At 38.9% G+C, this 25,744-nt stretch overlaps 1 protein-coding gene across 2 annotated transcripts in view; it reads left to right on the top strand.

The window, feature by feature from the left end:
* Window positions 1-1,722: 1,722 nt before the first annotated feature.
* The window catches only part of SAR1B (secretion associated Ras related GTPase 1B), a 29,573-nt gene continuing 5,551 nt past the window's right edge, over window positions 1,723-25,744 (top strand). Inside the window, exons 1-6 of one of the 2 annotated variants that reach the window (XM_045794668.2) lie at window positions 1,723-1,867; window positions 13,151-13,226; window positions 18,079-18,198; window positions 22,177-22,242; window positions 23,723-23,826; window positions 24,964-25,095. In XM_045794668.2, coding sequence (XP_045650624.1) covers window positions 13,169-13,226; window positions 18,079-18,198; window positions 22,177-22,242; window positions 23,723-23,826; window positions 24,964-25,095 — 480 coding nt within the window. In that variant the 5' untranslated portion in view covers window positions 1,723-1,867; window positions 13,151-13,168. The remainder of the gene's footprint in view (window positions 1,868-13,150; window positions 13,227-18,078; window positions 18,199-22,176; window positions 22,243-23,722; window positions 23,827-24,963; window positions 25,096-25,744) is intronic. The other variant, XM_045794669.2, reaches the window with a different exon arrangement.

The following is a 25,744-nucleotide window of genomic DNA, read 5'->3' on the forward strand; positions in this document are numbered from 1 at the left end:
CAAGCAGGGGGAGCAGCAGGCAGAAGGAGAGGAAGAAGCAGGCTCCCCAGGGAACAAGAAGCCCTACTCAGGCCTCAGTCTCAAACCCTGGGATCATGACCTGAGCCAAAGGCAGACACTTAACCAACTGAGCTACTCAGGTGCCCTTCCTGACTCCATTTTAAATGAGATTTCCTTTTATAAATTTTAACAAATCAAACTGGATTCAAGAGTAGGTAAGTGGGAAGGAGAGTAGAGGGGAACTCAGACTGGAAAAACAAGTTCCTCTAACTCAGATCAATGGACTCTAGGGAAATTCTTCAATCCCTCCAGGACAAAAAATGTACCTAGGAGGGGTGCCTGGGTGGCTCAATCAGTTAAGCATCTGCCTTCGGCACAGGTCAGGATCCCGGGGTCCTGGGATCGAGCCCCACATTGGGGTCCCTGCTTGTGCTCTCTTGCTGTCTCTCTGCCAGATAAATCTTCAAAAAAATGTACCTAGGAGTCTTTCATTTATGAATGGATCACTTGCTCATACGTATTGAGCACCTATCGTATGCCAAGCTCTGAAAACAGGATCAAGAGAGGAAAAGGCAGATATAATTCCTGACCTCAGGAAGCTTACAGAATGTCTGTTGGGGGAGACTCTACACAAATAATCACATACTTACTTGGACAATCATAAGGTAACTTGAATGATAATAGGCTAATTGTACCGTTGCTGGAAAAACCAAGTCTGGGAGGGAGGTTTGTTGTTGGTTTTTTTGAAAGAAAGAAAAGAAGAAGAGAAGAGAAGAGAAGAGAAGAGAAGAGAAGAGAAGAGAAAAGAAGAGAAGAGAAAAGAAAAGAAAAGAAAAGAAAAGAAAAGAAAAGAAAAGAAAAGAATTTATTTAGGAAGCCTAGAGGGGAAGAGGGAGGGAGAGAATCTCAAGCAGACTCCCCACTAAGCATGGAACCCTAAGTGGGGCTGGATCGCAAGACCCTGAGATTATGACCTGAGCCGAAATCAAGAGTGGGAAGCTTAACGGACTGACCACCCATGCACTCCTGGGACGGAGGTTTTGATGAGCGACGTCTATCTGCTGAGACCTGAAGAGTATATATGGCGTAAGAAGGTGGAGAGGAGAGGTTTAGAAAATTTGTTCTGGCAGAAGAAATGGCAAATGTGAAGCGAAGACACATGGGCTAAGGCATTTCCTGAGGGTGCAGCAGAAAGGAGGAGATCCAGCAGAGCAAGTTACAGGGTTTTTTTGCATTGAAAACCCATTCGTTAACCCCCAAACAGCTCCTCCTTCTGTCCCTATGACCTAGAAACCTGGCTTGAGAGCAATCTTGAGAGCATCGTACTTACACTAAACACATTTAAGGAAGGTAACGTTAATCCATTAGCAAAGAATAGTAGACTCAAGACAGTCTTGTTTAAAGCTCAAAACCTAGCATCCAACCCATCATCTGGCGCATAATTACGTTTTGTAAGTTACTCGTGAATTCAAGAAACAGGTGTACTTTAAAAATACATATTTTTTTAAAATGTATTTTTAAAAACGTTTGTCACGGATAGTTTTCCCAAGCTACAGACCCGCGTTTCCTTCTCTGCCTAGGCCCTCGGGGCCCTGAAGACCTTTCGGGCGGACGGGAGCCCAGGTTGCGGGAAGGCTGGCTCCAGCCAGCAGGCGCGCTCGGTCTGGGGATTGGCGGCGGAACCGCGAGGAGGCGGAACTTTCGGCTTGTGGAACTGTGGCCCTGCGGACCATCGGGAGGGAAGCACCCCCCGGCCCGGAAGGAGCTGCGGGGAGCTGGGACCTCGGCAGCCATCGCGCTTTGCAGTTCGAAGTAGAAGGGTGTAGGGCGGACGCCAGGTGAGGAATTGCGATCTCTCCTTTCGCAGGTGAGTGGCGACCTCTTCTCCCGGTAGAACCGGCAGGCGGCAGCTGTGGATCCCAGGGAAGGTGCACTTTTCGGGCCTGGGCCCACAGGGGCCCTTGATTGTGGCCAGGCGAGAAAGGGGACCCTGTTTTCCTCTCCGGAGTCAGGCGGCACTAAGGAGAACGCGTTCTTGTCCTGCTCTGTGGTCGCTCTTAGAGTCCTCTAGATAGTACACCTGCTGCTGTCAAACGGTGTCATTTCAGGAAAGAAAGATCTGACTATAAGCCGCAGATAAGCCCTTCCTTCCCCTGAGCCTCAGTTTCCTCACCTGGTCAGCCGAAGGCGGCGGGGATCATTGACAGCTCCAGACCCTGTGACGTGGAGTTTTCAGTTCTCCCAATTAGTGTGGCGGCAAAGTGAGCTTCCTTGCTAGTAGAAGTTAACGTTTGGCCATAGCTCAAGTCCCAGCTGAGTGGGAGAAAAGATAAACTGTTGGGGGGAAACTGTAATGATTTAGAAATTGTTCCAGGATTTTTGAACTACATAGACATTTGTTTTGACAGCAGCTGAAACTCTAACCTCATTGGCCCAAAGGACCAAACTTATTAGGAACGTAAGGTATTTGGTACGTTAGGCAAAACGAGGTGAGGGAATCCTTTTAATTTGAAAAATTAAACCTGATATTATTTGCATATTTATCGGTCAAGCTCAGTATTACCACGTATCTTACTCTGAAGAATATCGTAGGTTCTGTGTTAAAATACCAGTTAAGAGTATGAAAGAAGGGGCGCCTGGGTGGCTCAGTCCCTTAAGCGTCTGCCTTTGGCTCAGGTCATGATCTCAGGGTCCTGGAATCGAGTCCCGCGTGGGCTCCCTCTTCTTCCCCTGCCTCTCGCCGTGGCTTGTGCGGGCGCACGCTCTCTCAAATAAATAAAACGGGGCGGGGGGGGAAGAGTATGAAAGAAAAGGAGACATTTACTGACTGTCTCCTATGTGTGAGGTGATAGCCATTCGCACAACAGTTCATTAAGGAAGGTAATGGTATCACCCCTATTTTACAGATGAGGAATAAGGAAACATTTATAATTTGTTAATAATTAGTGGTGCTGACATAGCAAAGCAATGTGTATACTGTTTTGAGGATTTATATTCATTACCAAAATATTTGGAACTTTAAAAACTAATCTTATAGTTCAGTGGCATTTTCTGAGTTTGCAGAAAAGGAATGTTTTGACTTTATTTTAGAAATATTAGAGAAGCATTGTTAGTAATTACAAAGATTAGCAGTTGAAAAAAGTACATTTTAACTGTCCTTTCCTTGCACTTCAAGAAGGAATTGAGACAAAAGATTAGGCTATTAGAAATGAAAATCACTGCCACATTATTTGAACTTTATAAATCAGAATTCTGTAGTAATTATTTCTCCACCCTCTTTGAGAATACTTGGTTGATAATCATTTAAATGATTTCTCTGCAAAACATTACTAAGCAAACACCTTTAAAATCATGCGTTTGAAAAATTTCTTTTGCGGGGCACCTGGGTGGCGCAGATGGTTAAGCGTCTGCCTTCAGGTCAGGTCATGATCCCAGAGTCCTGGGATCAAGCCTGGCGTTGGGCTCTCTTATTGGTGGCAAGCCTGCTTCTCCCTCTCCCTCTGCTCTTCCCTCTGCTTATGCTCTCTCACTCTCTCTGTCAAATAAATAATAAATAAAATGTTATAAAAAAAAAAAAGAAAAATTTCTTTTGTAAGTGATGAGCCACTGAATTCTTTTCCTGAAACCAGTATGCTCCGTATGTTAACTAACTAGAATTTAAATAAAAATTTGGAGGAAAAAAAAAAGAATAAGAAAACTTTCTCTTTCTTGTGTATAACTTTTTTTTTTTTAAGATTTTATTGTATTTATTTGAGAGGGAGTGAGAGAGAGCACAAGCAGGGGGAGGGTCAGAGGAAGAGGGAGAACCAGACTCCCCACTGAGCAGGGAGCCTGACATGGGGCTCGATCCCAAGACCCCAGCATCATGACCTGAGCCAAAGGCAGACGCTCAACTGACTGAGCCACCCAGGTGCCTGTGTATAGCTTTTAGAACAATTTCAATTAAGAGTATTTTAAGGGGGCGCCTGGCTGGCTCAGTTGGTGGGGCATGCTACTCTTGATCTTGGGATCATAAGTTTAAGCCCCATGTTAGGGCTTTTAAAAAAAAGTATTTTAAGGATTGAATTTGTCACTGCTTATTATCAATTTTCATTTTCTTAATTCAGTATAGGTAAGTTCATTACTCAGACTCACAAACAACTTTACTCATAATATAGCGCTCTTTCCCCCTTCTCTAACTCATAAAAAAATCCTATTTATATTTGTCACAGATTTAACCTTTCAATTGAGTGTCACTTTTCCCCAAAGGAAACTTGAGTTTGCACTTTTTGTTGGTTACATGAACCCAAAGGTCTAATTCCATTACTATGATTGCTATGCATTCAATCATAGAATGTTTTCTTGAGTTTTGTATTTGCATCACCGTTTCAAAACTTTAAAGGCAACAGAACGAAAATCTAAGAATTTTGGGGGAGAATATTTATAAGGTCAGCACTGTCTTGAAACTTTAACATTATTACTTTCCATCCTTGGTAATGCACAGCATCTTGCTGAAATTCTGTAAAACATGGTCAAGCAGAATTTGGTCTTATATTTCTAGTACTATTTGAATTTGAAAGAGAAGTGTGCATAATTTCTTTTTTTTTTTTTAAGATTTTATTTATTTATTCGACAGAGATAGACAGCCAGCGAGAGAGGGAACACAAGCAGGGGGAGTGGGAGAGGAAGAAGCAGGCTCACAGCAGAAGAGCCTGATGTGGGGCTCGATCCCAGATCGCCGGGATCACGCCTTGAGCCGAAGGCAGACGCTTAACCGCTGTGCCACCCAGGCTCCCCGAAGTGTGCATAATTTCTAAATTAGCTTACAGGTAGTTTACTGACCTTATGGAATTTATACGTTTTCATCATAAACCTGATAAAGTTGGGTAGAAAATTATGATTAGTATTTTCTAGTAAATATCTTTACCCAGAGTTGAAGGAAACTATTCTACTACCTTTTCTGGTGAAGGTCAATGACAATGTTGTTAATATTTAAAGTGAAGTCATTCATGAAAAATATTAAAAAACTTCATATTGGGGCGCCTGGGTGGCCCAGTCGGATAAGTGGCTTACTCTTGATTTCTGCTCAGGTCATGATCTCAGGGTTGTGAGATAGAGCCCTAAGTCGGGCTCAGCTCTAGGCATGGAGCTTGCTTAAGATTCTCTCTCTCTTTCTCCCTCTGCCCTTCCCTCTTTCTCTCTCCCCATCTCTCTCTAAAAAATTTTTTCATATTAAAATACTGAAAATTTTCAATATTCTTGTTAATATTGAAATTAACTTGAAAATTGACATTTAGAGTTTGTGCTTTTGAAGAGGCATCTGGTTTAGTTGGTAGAGCGTACAACTCTTGATCTCATGGTTTTGAATTCAAACTGCACGCTGGGTATAGAGATTACTTAAAAAAAATCGTTAAAAATAAAGTTTGTGTTTTGAATTTCAGTTAATTTAGTCAGAATAAGTTAATGCCACTTTACGTTGTGTAGTATTCAAAATGTTTTCAGGTCCATTATCATAATTAATCATTCTTAAAACTCTGTGAGGCAGATAGTATTCCTATTATAGGTAGAAGAAACCGGAGCTCAGAAAGATTGGCTTTCCCAGAATGAAAGAATAGTATTTCAAAAGATGCATATTAAATCCAGATTTTTAAAATTCTAGGATAGGTACTCATTTTCACCATAGCTCTACCATCCTTTGCTTCCCAAAGTTAATATATATTGTTTCTGTAATGGTGTTATATTTGCCTTTTTAGACCATTGGCACTTTTATTATTTTTTTTAATAATAGCTTCATTGAAAGATAATTCACATACCATAAAATTTATCCTCAAAGTATACAATTCAGTGTTTTTAGTATATTCACAGTGTTATGCAACCATCACCACTGTCTATTCCAGGGCATTTTCATCACCCAAAAAGAAACCCAGTACCTATTAGCAGTCACTCCCAGTTTCCCCTTGCCTCCCTTGTCTGACAACCACTAACTTAGTCTGAGAACTTACATGTTCAGGACGTTTCATGTAAATGGAATCATTCATGGAAGTTTAATGGGAAAAGGCTTTAAGCAGTTACCTGTAATCTGAGAGGTTCGCCTCCATTCTACTCTTTTGTACTGATTTTCATGTTACTGGAGTAGATTACTTTTCTAATCTGCATAGGCACTTTTCCTGTTTGTTGTTCATGCAATAAATAAATCTGCTGACTTGTATATGTTTCCTTATTCTTGACCTTTGCTCTTCACATGTCTAATAGTGTGTTCATGGTGTTGTGTAACATGTTCTCAGGGCTCAGGTGTCTGTTTGTGGCTAAGTAACTTTTATTCTAAAGTGGGCATTTTTATTTCTACTTTAAAATGACTAATGCTTCCTACCTGGTTTTACAGTTCTCACAAACCACAACTTTATAGAAATATAAATATCTCATTATCTTCTAAAGCAGAGTTTCCCCATATATGTTAATATATCATTTCTCTAGGGAGCAAATTTGGATCATCTTTATGCAAAAAAATCGTTTTTCCTTCAAGGCTTTACCACACTCTGTCAGTCTCATAGCTTTCACCTATTAACAATTATCTTCAGTGAGGACTTTTTTTTTTTTTTTTTTTAGTAAACTCTGACCCCAGTGTGTGGGGTTCGAAATCATGACCCTGAGGTCAAGAGTCACAGACACTCCACTGACTGAACCAGCCAGGCACCCCTTCAATGAGGACTTTGTCACTTGATTCACAATCTTGTTCTTTCTAGCCTCTGCTCTTCCAGGTGATCCTGCTGTCTGCATGGACAGTATACCATACAGCGTGGCTTCCCCTTTCTTTCACTCTAGTTTCTTTTATCTGTCTGTGCCAGAGCCAGGCCTTGGAACTTGCCACCACCCAGACCTGATCCTCTTGAATTTTTGAACCCCACATTCCTCTCCAGTTTGCTGACACAGTTCTGCTCCATCTTTCACTTTTAGTATGAATATGTATACAGTTGCTTTTTGACCAGAGATTTTTTCCTCTGTTCTCTTAGTTCTCTTCTGTGAGAAGCCTGCCTTTGCTCCCCAGTTTATCCCCATATACTAGCTGCCTTTATGCCTTTATTCACGCAGCCTAAACTTTTGATCATATCGCTTCAGTCTCTCACTAGTACTCTCAAATTCCTGTTCCCCTTGTCTTTTTTCAGTTGCTAATCCCTCTTCACTCCATGTTCTGTAAAGCTGATCCTCGCTGGGAGGTGAGGGTGGCAGGGAAGGGGGGAGGTTGGAAATCCATGCAGATGGGCAGTGCTGTGAATGTTTTTTAGCCCCAGCCAAGCCCTTGGCTCTTTTTAGCAGTCTTTTAATTTGATCTTTTCCCCACAGTAGCTATTCGAATCCTCACTCTGCTCCTCAGAAAATTCTCTGTACCCCTTCACTTTTGGAGTCTGATTCCTGCTACTTCCCTTGTATGTTCCCTGGCCCGCCTTCCTTCTACTCTTAGAGGACGAGATGTGCTCTCAGCCCTGGCTCCTCTTGAGACTTTGCCCCTTTTGCTTAATTCCCTCTTTCCCTTTCTCTCGTCTTTAACCTCTCTCTTTCCCTAGCTCCTTCTTACCAGAGTACTTACCCTTCCTTAAGAAAATCCCACTTCTGTCCTTCCATTTCACACTCTTTGAAAGAGGAAATCTTTCCTTACTGCCTCCAGCTATTGACCTTCTGTCCTACTTATTTTGTGCATTTTATCTCATTTGATCTTTACAACACCCTGGGAGAGTTTGCAAAAGAAACTGTAGCTTGTTCCAAGGTCACACAGTTAATGACTCCTGGAGACCTGGTTCTGCTGTGCTTTAAGTACTGGGATCTCCTGGACTTCCGCTCTGCTGTGGGCTGCTCACGCTCTCAGAGGTTGTCTCCTCACAAAGCAAGCTGTGACATCTCTGCAGTAGTACTTCATGGGGGGCTAACTTCTTTCTACTTTTGCCATCGTCTCTCCTAGGTTTTTTTGTTTTTTTTTTTTAAGATTTATTTGAGAGAGTGAACAAGAGACTTTTCACACAAGCGGGTGAAAGGGCTGAAGGATGGGCAGAAGCAGATTCCCCTCTGAGCAGGGAGCCTGACACAGGGCTCCATCCCAGGACCGCGCGATCATGACCTGAGCCACAAGCAGACGCTTAACTGACTGAGCCACCCAGGTGCCCCTCTTCTATCCTTGCTGGGTTTTGTTGGTTCTTCCAATCTGTTCCTTAAAGACCATCTCAAGTGAAAACTCTTTTCTTCCATAGCATTTGGCTGGTGCTTGAGGCAGGAGGCCTTTAGGAGAATTGGTGGGACAAATTCATTTGTTGGTTGGGAAGAAGAATGGGCAGAGGTTTTAAGGTGATAAAGTATAGGTCACTGGCAGTGAAGGGCAACTGGTTTACTTTGACACAGGAAAGCTACAAGTAGAGAAGATTTAAGCTTGTAAAGGTAACCAAAAATAGTGGAAATTCTGGAATACTGGACGAGGAGTTTGAATCATTTCTCAGCTCATAGACCTCCAGGTATAGGGTGGCCATATAATTTCACACCTAATCAGGATGCTGTTGAGAGTGAAAGGAAGAACTATTAATAATTGTACTGAGATAACTTTGCTGAGACTGTCCCCAGCAAACTGGGAGTTAACAGTCACCCTGATCATGCAACAGGTCAAGTCTAAGACGACATTTTGATGAAGCCACTCTGGAGGATGTGTACAGACTTGTACAAACAAAATTTGAGGTTAAGATGATAGTTTGGGAATGTGATTTGAGGTTCTTCACTAACTGGTTCCTGTAGGAATCAAAGAAAGCTTGAGACTGCAGAAATTGCTAGAGCTGGGGAATAACTAACTAGATGTGGGATATGAGGGAGAAGGAGGAATTATATGTCAGAGTCATAAGCTGGAGTGATTTAAAAAATGGTATGTAACCATTTAAACAAATTTAAGCCTTTAAAACTTTGTTATAAAGCCACTGCAGTATAAGAGAAAGGGAACGGGGGCACCTGGGTGGCACAGCGGTTGAGCGTCTGCCTTCGGCTCAGGGTGTGATCCCGGCGTTATGGGATCAAGCCCCACATCAGGCTCCTCCGCTATGAGCCTGCTTCTTCCTCTCCCACTCCCGCTGGTTGTGTTCCCTCTCTAGCTGGCTGTCTCTATCTCTGTTGAATAAATAAATAAAATCTTTAAAAAAAGAGAGAGAGAAAGGGAACGGACCTGGAAGTCAGGAACACCCATGTTTGGAACTTGGATGTGCCAATCCCTAATACTTGAGTTTAAGCTATTTGTAACTTCAATTTCTTCTAATGTAAAATGGGAACAGTAATTTACTTTGGGGCCCAGTCAATAGAGTATGTAACTCTTGATCTCAGGGTCCTGAGTTCAAGTCCCACATTGGGCATGGAGCCTACTTAAAAATAATAATACATTTACTTTGAAAGGTTGATGGGGTGTTTAGTGGTGACATCCACAAAGTGCCTAGTCCTGTGGGCCACATGGTAGACGAAATAAGAGCAGCTAACGCTTAATGCTTCCTCCATGCCAGAAGCTAAGTGCTTTGTGTGTAGTAATGGATTTAATCTTCAGAACCATCTCAGGTAGCTACTATTATCCCCAGTTTACAGGTAAGGAAATTGAAGTAACTTGCCTAAAGTCAGTGGTAAAGTCCTGGCTCCATAGCTCTTGTTCTTAACCTTAAGACAAATCATAATGCTCATAGGGGTAGCTGCTATTTCTGGTTAGCTTTGCTTTATTAAATTGAAAGACTGATTCGGTATGGTTTCTTACGTCCCTATGTTATAGGTAGCAAGCATGAAGACCAAACGCCTAAATTTAGTCTTAGATTTGTTTCTCACTCTGACTTACGCCTTACTTGTGATCACCTATTGATTGACGCTAAATTTGCAGCCCCCTGACATGTCCCATCATTTCACAGTACCTTTTTGCTGTCCCCACTTAGTTTCACACCTCTGCACGTAGTATAACAACCACTTAGGAAACTCTTATTTAATGTTTAAGATTTAGGCTGAACATCATCCAAGAAACCTTTCCTTAGCTACAACTTGTTGCCTCTGTAGAACTATGGAAATAGGACTCTGGATATAGAGATAAGGAGGACTGGTTTTCTCTTTTTCAAAAAGAGCATAAAGTACATTTGTGAGCATAACATACTCCTTCCTACTGCATTACTTCTTTTTATTCTCATTTTACACTGTCATGATTATTAATCCCCTAATAGCTTATGATTTATAATATAGGCAGGTTTTTTCTTTGTGTTTGTATAAGTTTTGAACTTCTACAGGGTAAGTTGTTACCATCCTAGATAATACCCTCTTCAGGTTTAACATTTTTCAGCTGAATTACATTTATGTAGCTAATTTCTCTCTAGACTATAACCTCTTCAAGAGAAAGAGCCATGTTTATCATCAATATTTGTATCCCCCATGGGGACCTTAGACATAATATGAACTTGGTAATCATTATTGATTTAAATAAAATGTCTCAATACACCACTGCTTTGATTCCCTACAGTAAAAATTATGATTCTATTTGAAAAACATAAATCTTACCGAAAAATCTTCAGAAAAGATAAGCCACTTGTATGTATTTTCTGTGCCTACAAGTTTCAATTTCTACATGACCTAGAATAATAGAATGAGATATAATTTTCACCTTGAGTAAAATAAGAACTCCTAAGGTGCTGGATTTTTTTTTTTTAAGATTTACTTATTTATTTGAGAGAGAGAGCAAGCGAGCAGTGGTGAGGGGCAAAGGGAGAGAGTTTTGTTTTTAAACATTTTATTTATTAATTATGTCAGAAAGAGAGAAAGAGAGCTTGTGCACAAGCAGGGGGAACAGCAGGCAGAGGGAGAAGCAGGCTCCCCACTGAGCAAGGAGCCCAGTGTGGGACTCCATCCCAGGACCCTGGGGAATCATGGGAATCATGACCTGAGCCTAAGGCAGACACTTAACGGACTGGGCCACCCAGGCGTCCCTGGATTTTTATATATATATGTGGCTCTTCTAGTTCTCATTCTTGTGCTACTGACACATGAAATTTCATAATTTGTGAGTCACTCTCAGTTAGGAATGGACTGGTTCTTGTGAGTTCAAGTAAGGGGATGGAAGAGGGGAGAGGCTATCGCCTGGATTCAGGGGATCTCCTCAGTTCCAGGGAACTGAAGGTAGGTGTCTCTTTTGTCTCTCACTTTCAAGGCAGTGTAATCTCTTAACACCTTATCCTCTAGCAGTTCTGAGTTTGGTGGGCCTGTCTGGATCAGGGTTGGCAGCCCACTGACTGAGAGGTAAAGAAAGCAGTGTTGTGTGTCACACTTTGTCTAAAAAATGTCAAAGACAGAAGAAGCTTTCAAATTGTTTGGACTTGGCCCAAGTTTTGGGCCTGGGTTTTGTTTAGCTCTAGAAAATGAAGTTTGTTGGGGCACCTGGGTAGCTCAGTCAGTTAAGCGTCTGCTTTTGGCTCGAGCCCCGCATCAGGCTCCCTGCTCATTGGGGAGCCTGTTTCTCCCTCTCCCTCTGCTGCTCCCGCTGCTTGTTGTCTCTCGCTCTGCCAAATAAATAAATTTTCAAAAAATAGAAAATGAACTTTGTTGATTTGAAGATGTATTTTTGTATATGTGATCTTTCATTTCTCCAGGCTTTTTTTCCTCCTCTTTCCACATTAGCTGTATTAGTTATCAAGCACATGTCAAGTAAATGCTAAACGGAACTATACTCTGCATTTTCTACTGTGATTTAAAAAAACATTTTTTAACATTGAATATGATTAAAATTTGAAAAATGCAGAAAGATGACAGACCCAGAAACTTACCACCTGGTACCATTTGCTACAAAAGACCAGAAGTAACAGAAGGAGGGTTTTTACTCCACATAGATATAATCAGACTCAGAAACTTATTTCATTATTATAAATGTCCTTTTTAAGTCTCTTTCTCCTTGCTCTTCCTTCCCCCACTCTCAGGTTTTGGTACCTATGTCACAGATCGTATGTACTTCATTTAACTAACTGTTGAATATAGATTATTTCCAAATTTCTTCTTATATAATGTTTTGATGCACATCTTTATACATAAAGATTGTCCATATTTAGGACAATTTCTAAAAGTAGAATTCTTGAGGGGTGTCTGGGTGGTCAGTTGGTTAAGCCTCCGACTCTTCATCTAAGCTCAGGTGTTGATTTTGGGGTTGTGAGTTAAAGCCCCACATTGGGCTCCATGCTGGGCGTGGAGCCGACCTTCAATAAATAAATAAAGTAGAATTCTTGGGTCAAACAGTATAACATATGTATTACTGCTGAATTAGTTATTAAAAAGATGTGCACCAATTTATACTGCCACTAACCGCCTCTCTTACCGCATCTTTTCCAGTTCTGGCTGTTACAGTTTATTTTCGTGTTTGCCACTCTGATTGGCAAATAATTGTTTCTAGTGAGGTTTTTTTTTTTTTTTTTTTAATTAAAACAGATTTTTGGTTTGTTTTTGAAAAATGGAAAAAGGCCTTGTACTTTTTTTTTTTTTAAGATTTTATTAATGTATTTGTCAGAGAGAGGGTACAAGCAGGGAGAGAAGCAGGCAGAGGGAGAAGCAGGCTCCCTGATGAGCAAGGAGCCCAATGTGGGTCTTTTTTTTTTTCTTTAAGATTTTATTTATTTATTTGACAGAGACAGCCAGCGAGAGAGGGAACACAAGTAGGGGGAGTGGGAGAAGAAGAAGCAGGCTCCTAGCTGAGGAGCTCGATCCCAGAACGCTGGGATCACGCCCTGAGCCGAAGGCAGACGCTTAACGACTGCGCCCCTCAGGCGCCCCCCAATGTGGGTCTTGATCCCAGGATCCTGGGATCATGACCCAACTCTGAAGGCAGACGCTTAACCGACTGAGCCACCCAGGTGTCCCCCCCCCCGACTTTTTTTTTAAAAGTAAGCTCTACACTGAGCATGGGGCTTGAAATCACAACCCTGAGACAGAGTTAAGTGTTCTACCAATTAACCCAGCCAGGCACCCCACTAGTTTGTATTTTAATGGCATTTTGTTTTTTATATATCAGTATATATCAGATTAGATCACCCTAGATAAGAATGGCTAACTCCTTATAGGAAGTTTGTTGTAGGATTATTTACTCAGAGTTTGTGTTTAATGTTGTTGTTAAATGTTGACTACTGAATTTGAAACACTTTTTTTCCAGACCCTATAAGATTTGGATATGTCCTTCATATTTGACTGGATTTACAGTGGTTTCAGCAGTGTGCTACAATTTTTAGGTATGTTGGTTCTTTGTTCCCTATTGTTATCCCATTTAATCCTACTTAAATAAAAGTGCTTATTTGTCTAATGCCTCTTTATATATAACCCAGTAGTTCCGAATGTGAGCTTTATTTTTGTTGCTGTTGTTGTTGTTTTTATTTTGGACAGGGGGCTTTAAAATCATAAAAACGTGTTGAGTTACTCATCGTATCCCTTATAAAATATATAATCTTGGGCAAATTACTTTCTCCACCTTAACCTTAGTTTCCTTATCTGTAAATTAAAAATAATTCCTACCCCTTAAGGTTGTTGATAGGAATATTATTTATAGGAATAGCCACCTTTGATTAGCCAATTTACCTAAGTGCTTTAGATACTTTATCTCATTTAATCTTCACAGGAATTCGTGCATTATTTTTGTTACTATAAAATGCACGTTCTGTAAAGTGTTTTGTATATCATAACTGGCAGCGTATAATCTGCTAAATGAGACATGTTTACCCAGCAATTCTGACTAGTGATTTTCCTCTTTTTATAGATTTTAAAGAGGAAAAATCTTAGCATCTCATTCTCTTATTGATACTCTTAACTTCTCACATTTTCCAGTGAAACAAGCTTTTGATTAACTTTTATGTTACGACATAGACAATTTTATTATTATAGTAATTAATGAAGATATTTCTGGTCTCCTATTTCAAATCATGCTCTAAGTTTAGTCTCCATGTAATCATCATCTTGAACTCGAACAAAGAGAAGCATTTCATGTAATTACAGAGTTGTCAACATAATTCCTAACTGGCCACAACCATACTTATGAGTTACTATCTCCTATATAAGTGGCTCTTTTTCCACAAACATAATTTTAACAAAGCAAATAAATTTTGTTTGGAAAATACACATTTTGTTTGACTACTATGTATTAAAAGAATAAAAATGTAAGATCAAATTTTGTCAGTCTATTTTTATTTCTTATTTGGATCACAATGTTTGCACATTTTTAAAAACCAAGATTTTCCTTTTTAAAATAAAATTCCTCACATTTTATACTGTCACTCTACTACAGGTCAAATATCAGATCTCTTTATATTACCTCCTCAAGAATTCTTAAATATTTTTATCAGACTGAAATATTTTGTTACATATTTGCAACAACTGGGTCAGAAATAAGCATTTTAAACTTCATTTTACTGGGATAACCTGGGTTGTAACAGGTTGGTATCTATATCTCAGTTTATATAAAAATTAATCTATGCTGAATGTTGAAAAAGCAAAATAAATGGCCTCAGGAGCAGGAGGTTAATAGGGTTAACAGTAGGAGGCAGTGTAGAGAAACGAAATGAACCAAATCTTTGGCATCAGGCATGGTTTCAAATGTCACATCTAACTTCAGCATTTGAGCAAGTTAACTTTGAGCCTTTGTTCCCCTCTGTAAAAAAGAGGATAATAATGTTTACTTAAAAGAGTTATTCTGAAGATTAAATAATGTGTAACAGCTTGCTTAACAGTGCCTATCACAAAATAAGGATTTAGTCCGACCCACTCTGAAGTTTACATGTTCTAGGTCTTCCTTTTACAATCTTATCCAGTGCACTTTTACTACTTAAAAGGATGGTAAGATTGATTGTGACTGCACTGGTTAGAAACAATCTATGTAGAAACATTTTAGGACATAGAAATGTTGGGGCGCCTGGGTGGCTCGGTCTGTTAAGTATCTGCCTTCAGCTCAGGTCATGATTCCAGAGAGTCCTGGGATCTAGCCCCACATCGGGCTCCCTGCTCAGCAGGGAGTCTGCTTCTCCCTCTCCCTCTGCCCCTCCCTCTGCTTTTGCTCTCTGTCAAATAGATAAATAAAATCTTTTTTAAAAAAGAAATAGAAATGTATAAAAAATTATTAGTCACAGTTCATGATTAAATGTGAAATGTTATATCCCAGCTCAAGTAAAAATGGAAGACAGTCTTTCCTCTTAGGATTAGAACTCTTGGTCACGGGGTTATCAAAAGATTCAGACTTCAGTTTACTTCTTAAGCTTCCATGTGGATAAAGAATTAGGTGTTATTTTGGCATGAACTTATTAAATGGGTAGCCTGAATTACAACGCCTAATGTCTTTAAAAGTTCATTTATTGATAAAATATATTTTGGAGTTGCTGCTGTGTCCCCATGCTCATGTAATTGCATGGGTGTTAGACAATTAAACACATGAAACATAAAGTTCAATATTACCACATAACTGTTAGAATGTTTAAAAGCTGGGCATTGACAACACCAGATGCTGACAAGGGTGTGGAGCAGCAAGAACTTTTATTCACTGCTGGGAATGCAAAATGGTACAGATACTTTGGAAGATTGGGTGATTTCCTACAAAACTAGACATACTCTTACTATACAATCCAGCAGTTGTGCTCCTTGGTATTTACCCACAGGAGTTGAAAACTTAGGTCTACACGTGAACCTGCACACGGATGTTTTATAGCAGCTTCGTTTATAATTGGCAAAACTTGGAAACAACCAAGAATACCCTTCAGTAGGTGAATGGAGAAATAAACTGGTTCATCTAGACAATGAAGTATTAGCACTAAAAAGAAATGAGCTATCAAGCCATGAAAAGACATGGAGGAAGCTAAAATGTATATTACTAAGTGAAAGAAGCCAACCTCAGAAATCTACATACTGTCTGATTACAACTATATGACATTCTGGCAAGACAAAAAGGCAGAAATATGGAGACAATAAAAAGATGAGTGGTTGCCAGGCAATGCGGGTAGGGTGGGATGAACAGGCAGAGCATATAGGATTTTTAGGGCAGTGAAAATACCTTGTATGATATTATAATGATGGATATATGTTTGTCAAAATACAGAATATACAACACTAAGAGTGAGTCTTAAGGTAACTCTGGGTGATTATGATGTATCAGTGTAGGCTCATCGTTGGTTAAAAATGTACCATTTTGGGCTAACAGACACATGAAAAAATGTTCAAAATCATTAGCCATCAGGGAAATTCAAATCAAAACCACACTGAGATACCACCTTACGCCAGTTAGAATGGCAAAAATAGACAAGGCAAGAAACAACAATTGTTGGAGAGGATGTGGAGAAAGGGGATCCCTCCTACATTGTTGGTGGGAATGCAAGTTGGAACAGCCACTCTGGAAAACAGTGTGGAGGTCCCTTAAAAAGTTAAAAATTGAGCTACCCTATGACCCAGCCATTGCACTACTGGGTGTTTACCCCAAAGATACAGACATAGTGAAGAGAAGGGCCATATGCACCCCAATGTACATAGCAGCATTGTCCACAATAGCTAAATCGTGGAAGGAGCCGAGATGCCCTTCAACAGATGACTGGATTAAGAAGTTGTGGTCCACATATACAATGGAATATTACTCAGCTATCAGAAAGAACGAATTCTCAACATTTGCTGCAACATGGACGGCACTGGAGGAGATAATGCTAAGTGAAATAAGTCAAGCAGAGAAAGACAACTATCATATGATTTCTCTCATCTATGGAACATAAGAACTAGAATGATCAGTAGGGGAAGAAAGGGATAAAGAAAGGGGGGTAATCAGAAGGGGGAATGAAACATGAGAGACTATGGACTTGAGAAACAAACAGGGCCTCAGAGGGGAGGGGGGTGGGGGAATGGGATAGACCGGTGATGGGTAGTAAGGAGGGCACGTATTGCATGGTGCACTGGGTGTTATACGCAACTAATGAATCATCGAACTTTACATCGGAAACCGGGGATGTACTGTATGGTGACTAACATAATAAAATAAAAAAATCATTAAAAAAAAAAAGAATAAATATTGGCATGCCCTCTAATATCTGCACACACAAAAAAAATGTACCATTTTGGTGAGTGATGTTGATAAGGGGGGAGGCTGTATATGTGTGGAGATGGGGTATATTGGAAATCTCTGTACCATCCTGTCAGTTTTGTTGTAAACCTAAAACTGCTCTGAAAAAAAAAGCCTTTAAAAAATATAAAGCTCAATTTTGAATTTCACAGTAAATACCAGTCTCTTACAAATTGGTCAATACTCTTTTTCCTATCACTTCCTCTATCATTACTGGTTAATACATCTAAAATTATGTGCTTAGTTTTTTTGTTGTCGTTGCTTTAGTTTTATGCAATCCTGTGAATAGTTTAACTGTATTCTCAGGGAAATTTGACAGTGTCCTAAACTTTTTACTGAAAAAACTCACTACTAACAGAAGTGCTTATTTTATTTTCATCCGTGAAAAATCTCTTTAATTTTTCTTTTTGGTCCAGCTTCATAAATACATGATGTCAAGTATGTTACGATTGTTTTTCTAGTAGAGGACGTTGATATTTATCCCTGAATTGTCAAGGGAATCAGCATTGTGGTATTGAGACAAGGTTAGGTAATACATTCAGTGACTGGGACAGAGTTTTAGTTTTAAAATGATCTGAGGGGCACCTGCACGGCTCAGTCGGTTGAGCATCTGCCTTCAGCTCAGGTCATGATCCCGTGATCCTGGTAGGATCCCTCTGCCTGTTGCTCCCTCTGCTTGTGCTCTCTCTACGCGCTTTGTCAAATGAATGAATACAATCTTAAAAAAAAAAAAAAATGACCTGAATTTGCAAATCATGACGGATTTAGAATAGCTCTTCAAAACTAAAAGTAGACTAGAAATTCAGGCTTATTCAAGCCAGTTTATAAAATCTTACAAGTTCAAAAGGTTAATAGGTGTCTCTTTATAAAAAAAAAATCTAGAGTAATTAAGAAAAGTATCCAAATAACTAAACTATAAATGTTATATTATACTTTTATTTCAAGTTTTTTGTTAGGATAATCTTATGTCAGAATTTTGACTAATTGTAGCTCTTACTCTACAGGATTATATAAGAAAACCGGTAAATTGGTATTTCTTGGATTGGATAATGCAGGAAAAACAACATTGCTACACATGCTAAAAGATGACAGACTTGGACAACATGTCCCAACGTTACATCCCAGTAAGTATATTCCCACATACAATATGTTCCTTTATCAAGTGATACCAGTTCATAGGCACTAACTGAAAATTTTTTTGTTTTTTGGTGGATAAATTATGATCAGGTGATTTGACCTATTCTTAAAATATTTTGTATAATAAATCGTAGCTAACCCACTCCACTCCCAAGAAATATATTTAGATCTTAAAATAATACACATACCTTCTTATCAGTTAGCACACCCTTCTCCAGCTAGAGGAATTAAAGTTACTCTCTCCAGGATTATAACATGATTGAGGTCTATCCAACCAAATATTGCTTAGGCTATAAATAGTCACCATTACCTTGTTTAGATAACCTAAATTTCTTTCAAGTTTTAAAACTGTAAAACATTATTCAGTGGACACATTATAGTCTTACACTTTGGTAGGGACTCAATTTATTAACCAGTTATTTTTCTACTCTGAGGAACCACAACAGTATCTAATATAAAGACCATAGAATTATTCCAAGAAGTAGGGCATGCATTGATACATTAATAGAAAGTTTTAGAACAATTTGAAAAATAATTTACTGGGGTTTCTTTAAGAAAGACTGCATGAAGAACGTTAACAGTGACTCTGTAGATCTCTTAATACATACTGTCCAGTGTATATGGTTATGTGATGGTACTATTTGAGAAAGTAAAGTTAGTGTTAAAGTGACAAAATTATTAGAACAGAAGCCTAACTTATAAGTACCTGTGACCTTACTTTCATTTGAAAAGACTATGAATCAAGTAGACATAAAGTTTTGTTTTGTTTTTAATTTTAGTTTTTTTAGACATAGAGTTTAAAAACAAGCTAATCCACAGATTAATTATGAAATAATGAGTGTGGACTTAATAATGAGTATAAAATTGAGCACTGGACCAAAAAGTAGATAATATGATAGTTATTTAATTCGGTAAATATTCAGAGAACAAGGAAGGAGAACAACAGAAACACTTTAAAGTACCATTTTATCAATAAAACTTTTAGTGAAGTTGGAAAAGGAAGGTTTCATAGAATTGATAAATCTTTTTTTTTTTGTATTAGAAGAGTGGGGCTTGGCAAATAAGATTCTGATACAAGAAAAATACTATTAAAGAAAAAAAGATCATGGTGAAATTGAGTATATAAATTGTGTGCAAAAACAACTGGAAGAGGGATGCCTGGGTGGCTCAGTCGGTTAAGTGGCTGCTTTGGGCTGGGGTCATGATCCCAGCATCCTGGGATCGAGTCCCGCATCGGGCTCCTTGCTTGGCAGGGAGCCTGCTTCTTCCTCTGCCTGCTGCTCCCCCTGCTTGTGCTCTATCTCGCTCTCTCCCTCTCAATCTCTCTGACAAATAAATAAATAATCTTAAAAAAAACAAAAACAAAAACAATTGGAAGAGTCTGCCGAGTGGTATGGTATTATAGTAGGTGTAAGTCGTTTTAAAAAAAACCTTTTTTGAGATTTTATTTTTACGTGATCTCTACCCCCAACATGGTGTATAAGCCTGAGATCAAGAGTTGCATGCTCTACTGACTGAGCCAGCCAGGCACCCCCATTTTTATATTTTTGATGTTGCTCTCCTTTATTTATTCATCAAATATGTATTGAGGACCTACTTTATGTCACACATTGTTGTAGGAATGAGGAGTAAAAGCAGTGGCACAAAACAGTTGCCATCTCAATTTTCCTGCAGCTCTCATTCATTTCATCTTACATTTTTCATTAATTAAGAGCATATGTGAAAAAAGTAATATATATCTACCCTATGATCTGACAATTCCATTGCTAAGTATTTTTCAAGGAGAAATGAAAACATATGTTCATCAAAATCCTTGTACAAGAATGTTTATAACAGCTTTCTTTGTAATAGCCCCAAACTGGAAACAGGTCAGATACCCATCCAAAAAAAAAAAAGGATAAACCATGAAATTCTAGTCAGTAAGAAAGAGGAATAACTGTTACATACAGTATATATTATGCTGCTTGGAAGAAGCTGGTCACAAAATGTTACATACTGTTTGGTATCATTTATATGAAATTCTAGAACAGGCACAGCAAATCTGTGGTGATAGAATTTAGATTACTTCTGGGAGTGGACAGTGACTGGGAAGGGTTAGAGTCCCTGGGATAGTAACAGTTTTCTGTGTCTTAATCAAACTGGGATCTTTTATAAAGTAGGGAGTGGGAAACTAACGATAAAGGTAGTTTCCCAACCACATCCAAGCATTATATTTTCCTAATGGAAAGGAACACACTTTGAACACAAATTGTATTGATTCATTCAGTTGGGAGTCTACATAAAGAATTTTTTAACAGTAAACTATTCTGGGGCCTCAGCAATTGTAATGAACTGTTAAAATTACACTGAACCTTTCATTGTAATTGTAGGGGACTTCTGTTTTTGCTATGGGGCAGTAAAAGCATTTGGAATTACCTTCCCACTGTAAGCAGCTAAAAAACTGGCAAACATATGTACTGCAGCTATTTTCAGACTGGACTATGATTCCTGAGAAAAGGAAAACCTTTCTTTTTTCAAGCTTTATCACAGAGATAATCTTCACACCATGGTGCAGGGAGAAGAAACCCAAACATAACCCAGTAGTCTTGCTGAGTTGAGGAGACAGAGACTAGAATATGGGGAGACTGTGGTGATGAGAATTTGCTTGGCATAGTACCAGAGAGGAAGGAGCTCTGGAGACAAAGAGCTGCAGAAATGTTCATGGCTAAATACTAGTCTGTTTGCAAAGGGTTGAACTCCCCATGGCCAATCAAAGAATAATTTCTGGAGAAAGAAGAATTGTAGCAGAGCTGTTAACCAAATAATTCTCAGAGCTCACATGAGCCCAGGAATCATTCATGTTCCCACCAGCCAGAAGGGAGAGACCTGGTTGAATAACACACAGCATTCAATAGCCACTCCAGAAGGACCATACCTTAGTGAACAGAGTTGAAGTACCTGTAAAGACAAGACTACTGTAACCTAACAAAACTTAAAAACTGATCTGCAAGCAGTTTAACTGCCTACCAGAACAAAGTCCACCTTACTCAAAAGAATACAATGAAATCTAGCAGCCAGTCAAAAATCACTAGACATGCAAAGAAGCAGAAGAGTGTGACCCACAACCAGGAGAAAAATCAGTCAGTAGTGACAGACCCAGAAGTGACTAAGATGATGGAATTAGCAGACGAGGATGCCAAAAGAGCTCTGATGAATGTGCTCAAGGACTGAAGGAAAACATGAAGAGAATGAAGAAACAAATGGAAGATATAAGACAGAACCCAGTGGAACTTCTAGAAATGAAAAATACAATAACTGAAACGAACTTTTCACTACATAGTAGGATTAACAACAAAATAGTGCCAGTACTGTGGAGCAAAGACCAGTGAACTTAAGTCAACATGATAGAATCTATATCAAATGAAGCACAGAGAGAAAAATGAAAAGAAAATGAACAGATGCTCAGTGACTTGTGGGACAATACCAAACAGTCTAGCCAACCTATACTTGAAGTTCTAGAAGAAGGCAGAGAGCAGAAAAAAATTTGAAGACATTATGGCAAAAATTTTTGTTGCTACTGTGTTTATCATCAAAGACTGTCACTTGCTAAGATGACAGCCATGAGAGAAAATTATTTCCCCGGTATCATCTAAGATGAATTATAGGAAGAATTATTAGGTTGCAGCAGTTACTTGAATTCACAGCAGATAATTATCTGAATAGTTAATATTTTCAGCAGGAGAAAGAGAAGGGAAAAAAATGTTGAATTTGTGGAGGGTAAGAAATACTAGAATATTACCATTACCTGTGTTATGTTGTCAGTATAAATTGAAGTATATCTAATTACAATAAATTCTTTTATTCCTAAATGTTTGATGTGAACTTACTTATTTGCACTTAAAGTAAATCGAACATTAAGTAGCAATACATACCATGAATGGATATCTGATTTTCTTGTTGTTAAAATATTTTTTATTGTTATTTAGCTTCAGAAGAACTAACCATTGCTGGCATGACTTTTACAACTTTTGATTTGGGTGGACATGTTCAAGGTAAGATTCTATAACTCTTATAGTTGCTTTATTTTATTTTAACTTAATAAAAATGTGGCCATTATTTTCCAGTGCATGAGATCTTGTTCTATTCAAGGAAGGCCAGAGTAGACTTAAAATTTAAGAATTACTACTACCAGATAAGATTTAAACCAAAGTGATTTCATGAGACTCCTGGTGAATTTAAATCTGAATTGCTTTTGGTGTAAAGCATGTAACCAAAATTGAGCCTCTATCCTCTGCTCTAATCCACATCTCACTGATTTCATAATCATGTTATGATGTTACTGCTCTGTATTAAAAACCTTCAGTGGCTGACCTACAAAATGAAAGCCAAACTTGTTGACCTGGCATTCAGGATCTCTGTAATCTGATCCTATTTTATTTTTTGAGTCTTTATTTTCCCCTATTCCCTTTCCTATTCTCTGTACTCCAACCAAACAGAACCCTCTTGGTGTTCTCCCTCTCTGTGCTTTTGCTCATGCCATACCCATCTGCACATAAGTAACCCACCTTCAGGGCCCAGTGTAAGTGTGGCTGCTTCCCCTGAGAAGCCGCTCTCACCTGGAAGAGCTCTTAACTATATTTCCATGGCACTTAGTGCGTTTGTGTAAATGTCTACAAGTTTGGAAAAGACTGTGTTATCTCCTCTACTAAACTTTCCAGAACCAAAGCCCATTTCTTATGCCCCGCCCAAGACCTGGTAGTACCCAGCACATGGTAATTCATAAATAATGGATATTGCAAAGTTGGTGGACATTCTAAACCTCCTATGACAAATAGTTGAAAAGATTTTGAGTGGTTGTGGCTAGTGAATGCACATTTGAGACATAATAATTCTTTGAAATATATGAAGTACTTTCCAGAATGTGATGGTTAGAATTGGAACCTAATGGAGTTTGTCTGAGACTTAATTTCTGTGCTGTTTTTAAGATATATCATAAAACCGAAGTCAGAAAAAAGTTGCCTCTAAAGCGCCTCTAAAACTTTTCTAAAACTAATGTCATGGAAAAAATTACCCTAATGGTTTCATCGACTTTAATTTCTGTTATAACAGTTTGCTTTTACTATTTTAACTTAAATCTGTGCCCACTAATTTCCTTCTTTCACTGACTCCGAATTTATTAGTGCAAAAAAAACTGAAAAAATGAATACTTCATATAAATAAATAAAATTTAAAAATAGTGGCAGTTATCCAGTGAACTTAATGTGCATCATTGTCCATTGGTAACAAATAATTCCACTTCTAACTTCGGAAAATTGGGGCAGAGTAAAATATTTGACTTGGTCACGTCAAGGAAAGCCTTCCTTGGTCCTCTGGAAAGATTTGGCAACCCTGGGTTAAAGATTAACTTAAGTATATAGTGACGTGGGAGCAGCTAAGGGATAATTATACTTGATATCTTGTTAGACTCTTCCATCAAACCATCTGCTAGGTTTGACCAGCAAATAAAATCTAACTCCTCATTGTTTCTGCTAGCTCGAAGAGTGTGGAAAAACTACCTTCCTGCTATCAATGGCATTGTATTTCTGGTGGATTGTGCAGACCATGAAAGGCTGTTAGAATCAAAAGAAGAACTTGATGTAAGTTAACCAAAACTAAACATAGCTGAATCACTCTGGTAAGCTTGAGGAAATAATTTGGAGATGTAGGTTTCGGAGTGCAGCTTTTCTGCAGTCTCTGATATCACTCCTGGCAATTGACAGAGCTCAGTGGTTATTGCACTTAGAATGCAGAGACAGTGGCTTGAAGTAATTGTACCTATTGAGGACATTCTAACACAGACTTTCTTCCTGAAGAGCTAAGCTCACTCTGTGCAATGTGCCTTTGTAGTATATTTCATGTCTGCGGCATACCTGGAGTAGCTTGGTCTTGAGTCTCTGGTCATCCTAGATGCCATTTTCTTCGGGAGTTGGCCGGAACCTGGAAATGGTATAACATACTTAGTCACCACTTTCAGGAGTGAGCGGGGGCATGTGTGGCTACTTCTCCTCCGCCTCTCCCAGGTCAGATGCTTTGTAAAGTGGTTCAGGATCAGCTGGGAAGGCCAGGGCTAGGTCTAGGACCACAGAGAAAGCAATGATTTAACCTGACCATGCCTCTGCCCAGAGCAGGCAAATTGTTCATGTGGCAAAGTCCAGGTAGGTTCTGTGGTCATGGAACAGGGTCAGGGAATTCCTAACTACCTACTTTGTGCCAGGCACATGTATATTAACTCATTTAATTCTCAAATCCACTCTGTAAGGTAGGTGCTACTATTCCAAATGCTCTTTGAACTTCACTGAGGCTTATTTGTCCAAGATCTAATTCATCAGCAGTAGAACTAGAATTGAAACCAGGTCTGCTCACCTTCAAGGTATTTGTTTTAGAGTCCCTTAGTGATTCACAGAGTGAGCAGAGTTGACCATTTACAGAAGGAGCTATAGGGAAACAGAAGAATTGAGCTTATAGTTCCTTTGAGCTCACTTTTTTTTTTTTTAATTCCTCTCTCCACCCAGCTTGGAGTCAAACTCACAAACCCCAGATCAAGAATTGCATGTTCTACTGACTGAGCCAGCCAGGTGCCCGTGAGCTTACTTCCAAATGTACAAAAAGTTTGTCAAGGAATTTGGCAAAACTGACATGCTATGATAGAGAACGAGTCCTTGATACTCATTGGTATCTTGTCATAAGGAGCTCTTTAGTTTCATATCAACATCTTGTCTTTTGTTTTGTTTCAGTCACTAATGACAGATGAAACCATTGCTAATGTGCCTATACTAATTCTTGGGAATAAGATTGACAGACCTGAAGCCATCAGTGAAGAAAGGTTACGAGAGATGTTTGGTTTATATGGTCAGACAACAGGAAAGGTAAGTAAAACAACTTTTTTTTGACTAGTGTGAATATTTCATTTGGCAGTGTAAGGGTCTTTTAATTTAATGTGTTACTTTATTTTTATCTTCTGAAATAGTTGATTCCAGTACTAGTGCTAACAGTAATCATGGTAATTAGTCGAACTGGCAGTCTGCCTTTTTTTTTAATTGAGGTATAACTCACATGTAACATTAGTTGCAAGTGTACAACCAAATGTCTTTTTAAATTACTATTGTCCAACTACATAGGCCCATTATTATTTTTTCTTAAAAACTGTCATTTGTACATTTGGGTCTTTTTAAATGTCTTCATGTCTTTTCTTTCTACCACGGAATGAAACCTTTTCTTGAGGATAACAAAAATGTCAAAGCTCATGCTTATGGGAAACCGAATCAAGGCTTTCAGAGTTTTATTCATCATAGATTTTCAGAATTAGCCACCAAATAATAACTTAAATGTTTAAGCATTTCGGTAGTGTATTTAGGCCCTGAGCTCATCAGAGATAAATATAAAATGTAAATTTGAACATAGGAGTGTTTGGGGATTTTCTGAACATAATACTTTTTTTTTTAAGATTTTATTTATATGAGAGAAAGAGAGCGAGCATGAGGGGTGGGAGGAGTGAGAGGTAGAAGCAGACTCCCC

Source organism: Ursus americanus, chromosome 5 (genome assembly GCF_024610735.1).
Source record: "Ursus americanus isolate L20-20 chromosome 5, mUrsAme1.1.p, whole genome shotgun sequence".
Taxonomy (NCBI): domain Eukaryota; kingdom Metazoa; phylum Chordata; class Mammalia; order Carnivora; family Ursidae; genus Ursus; species Ursus americanus.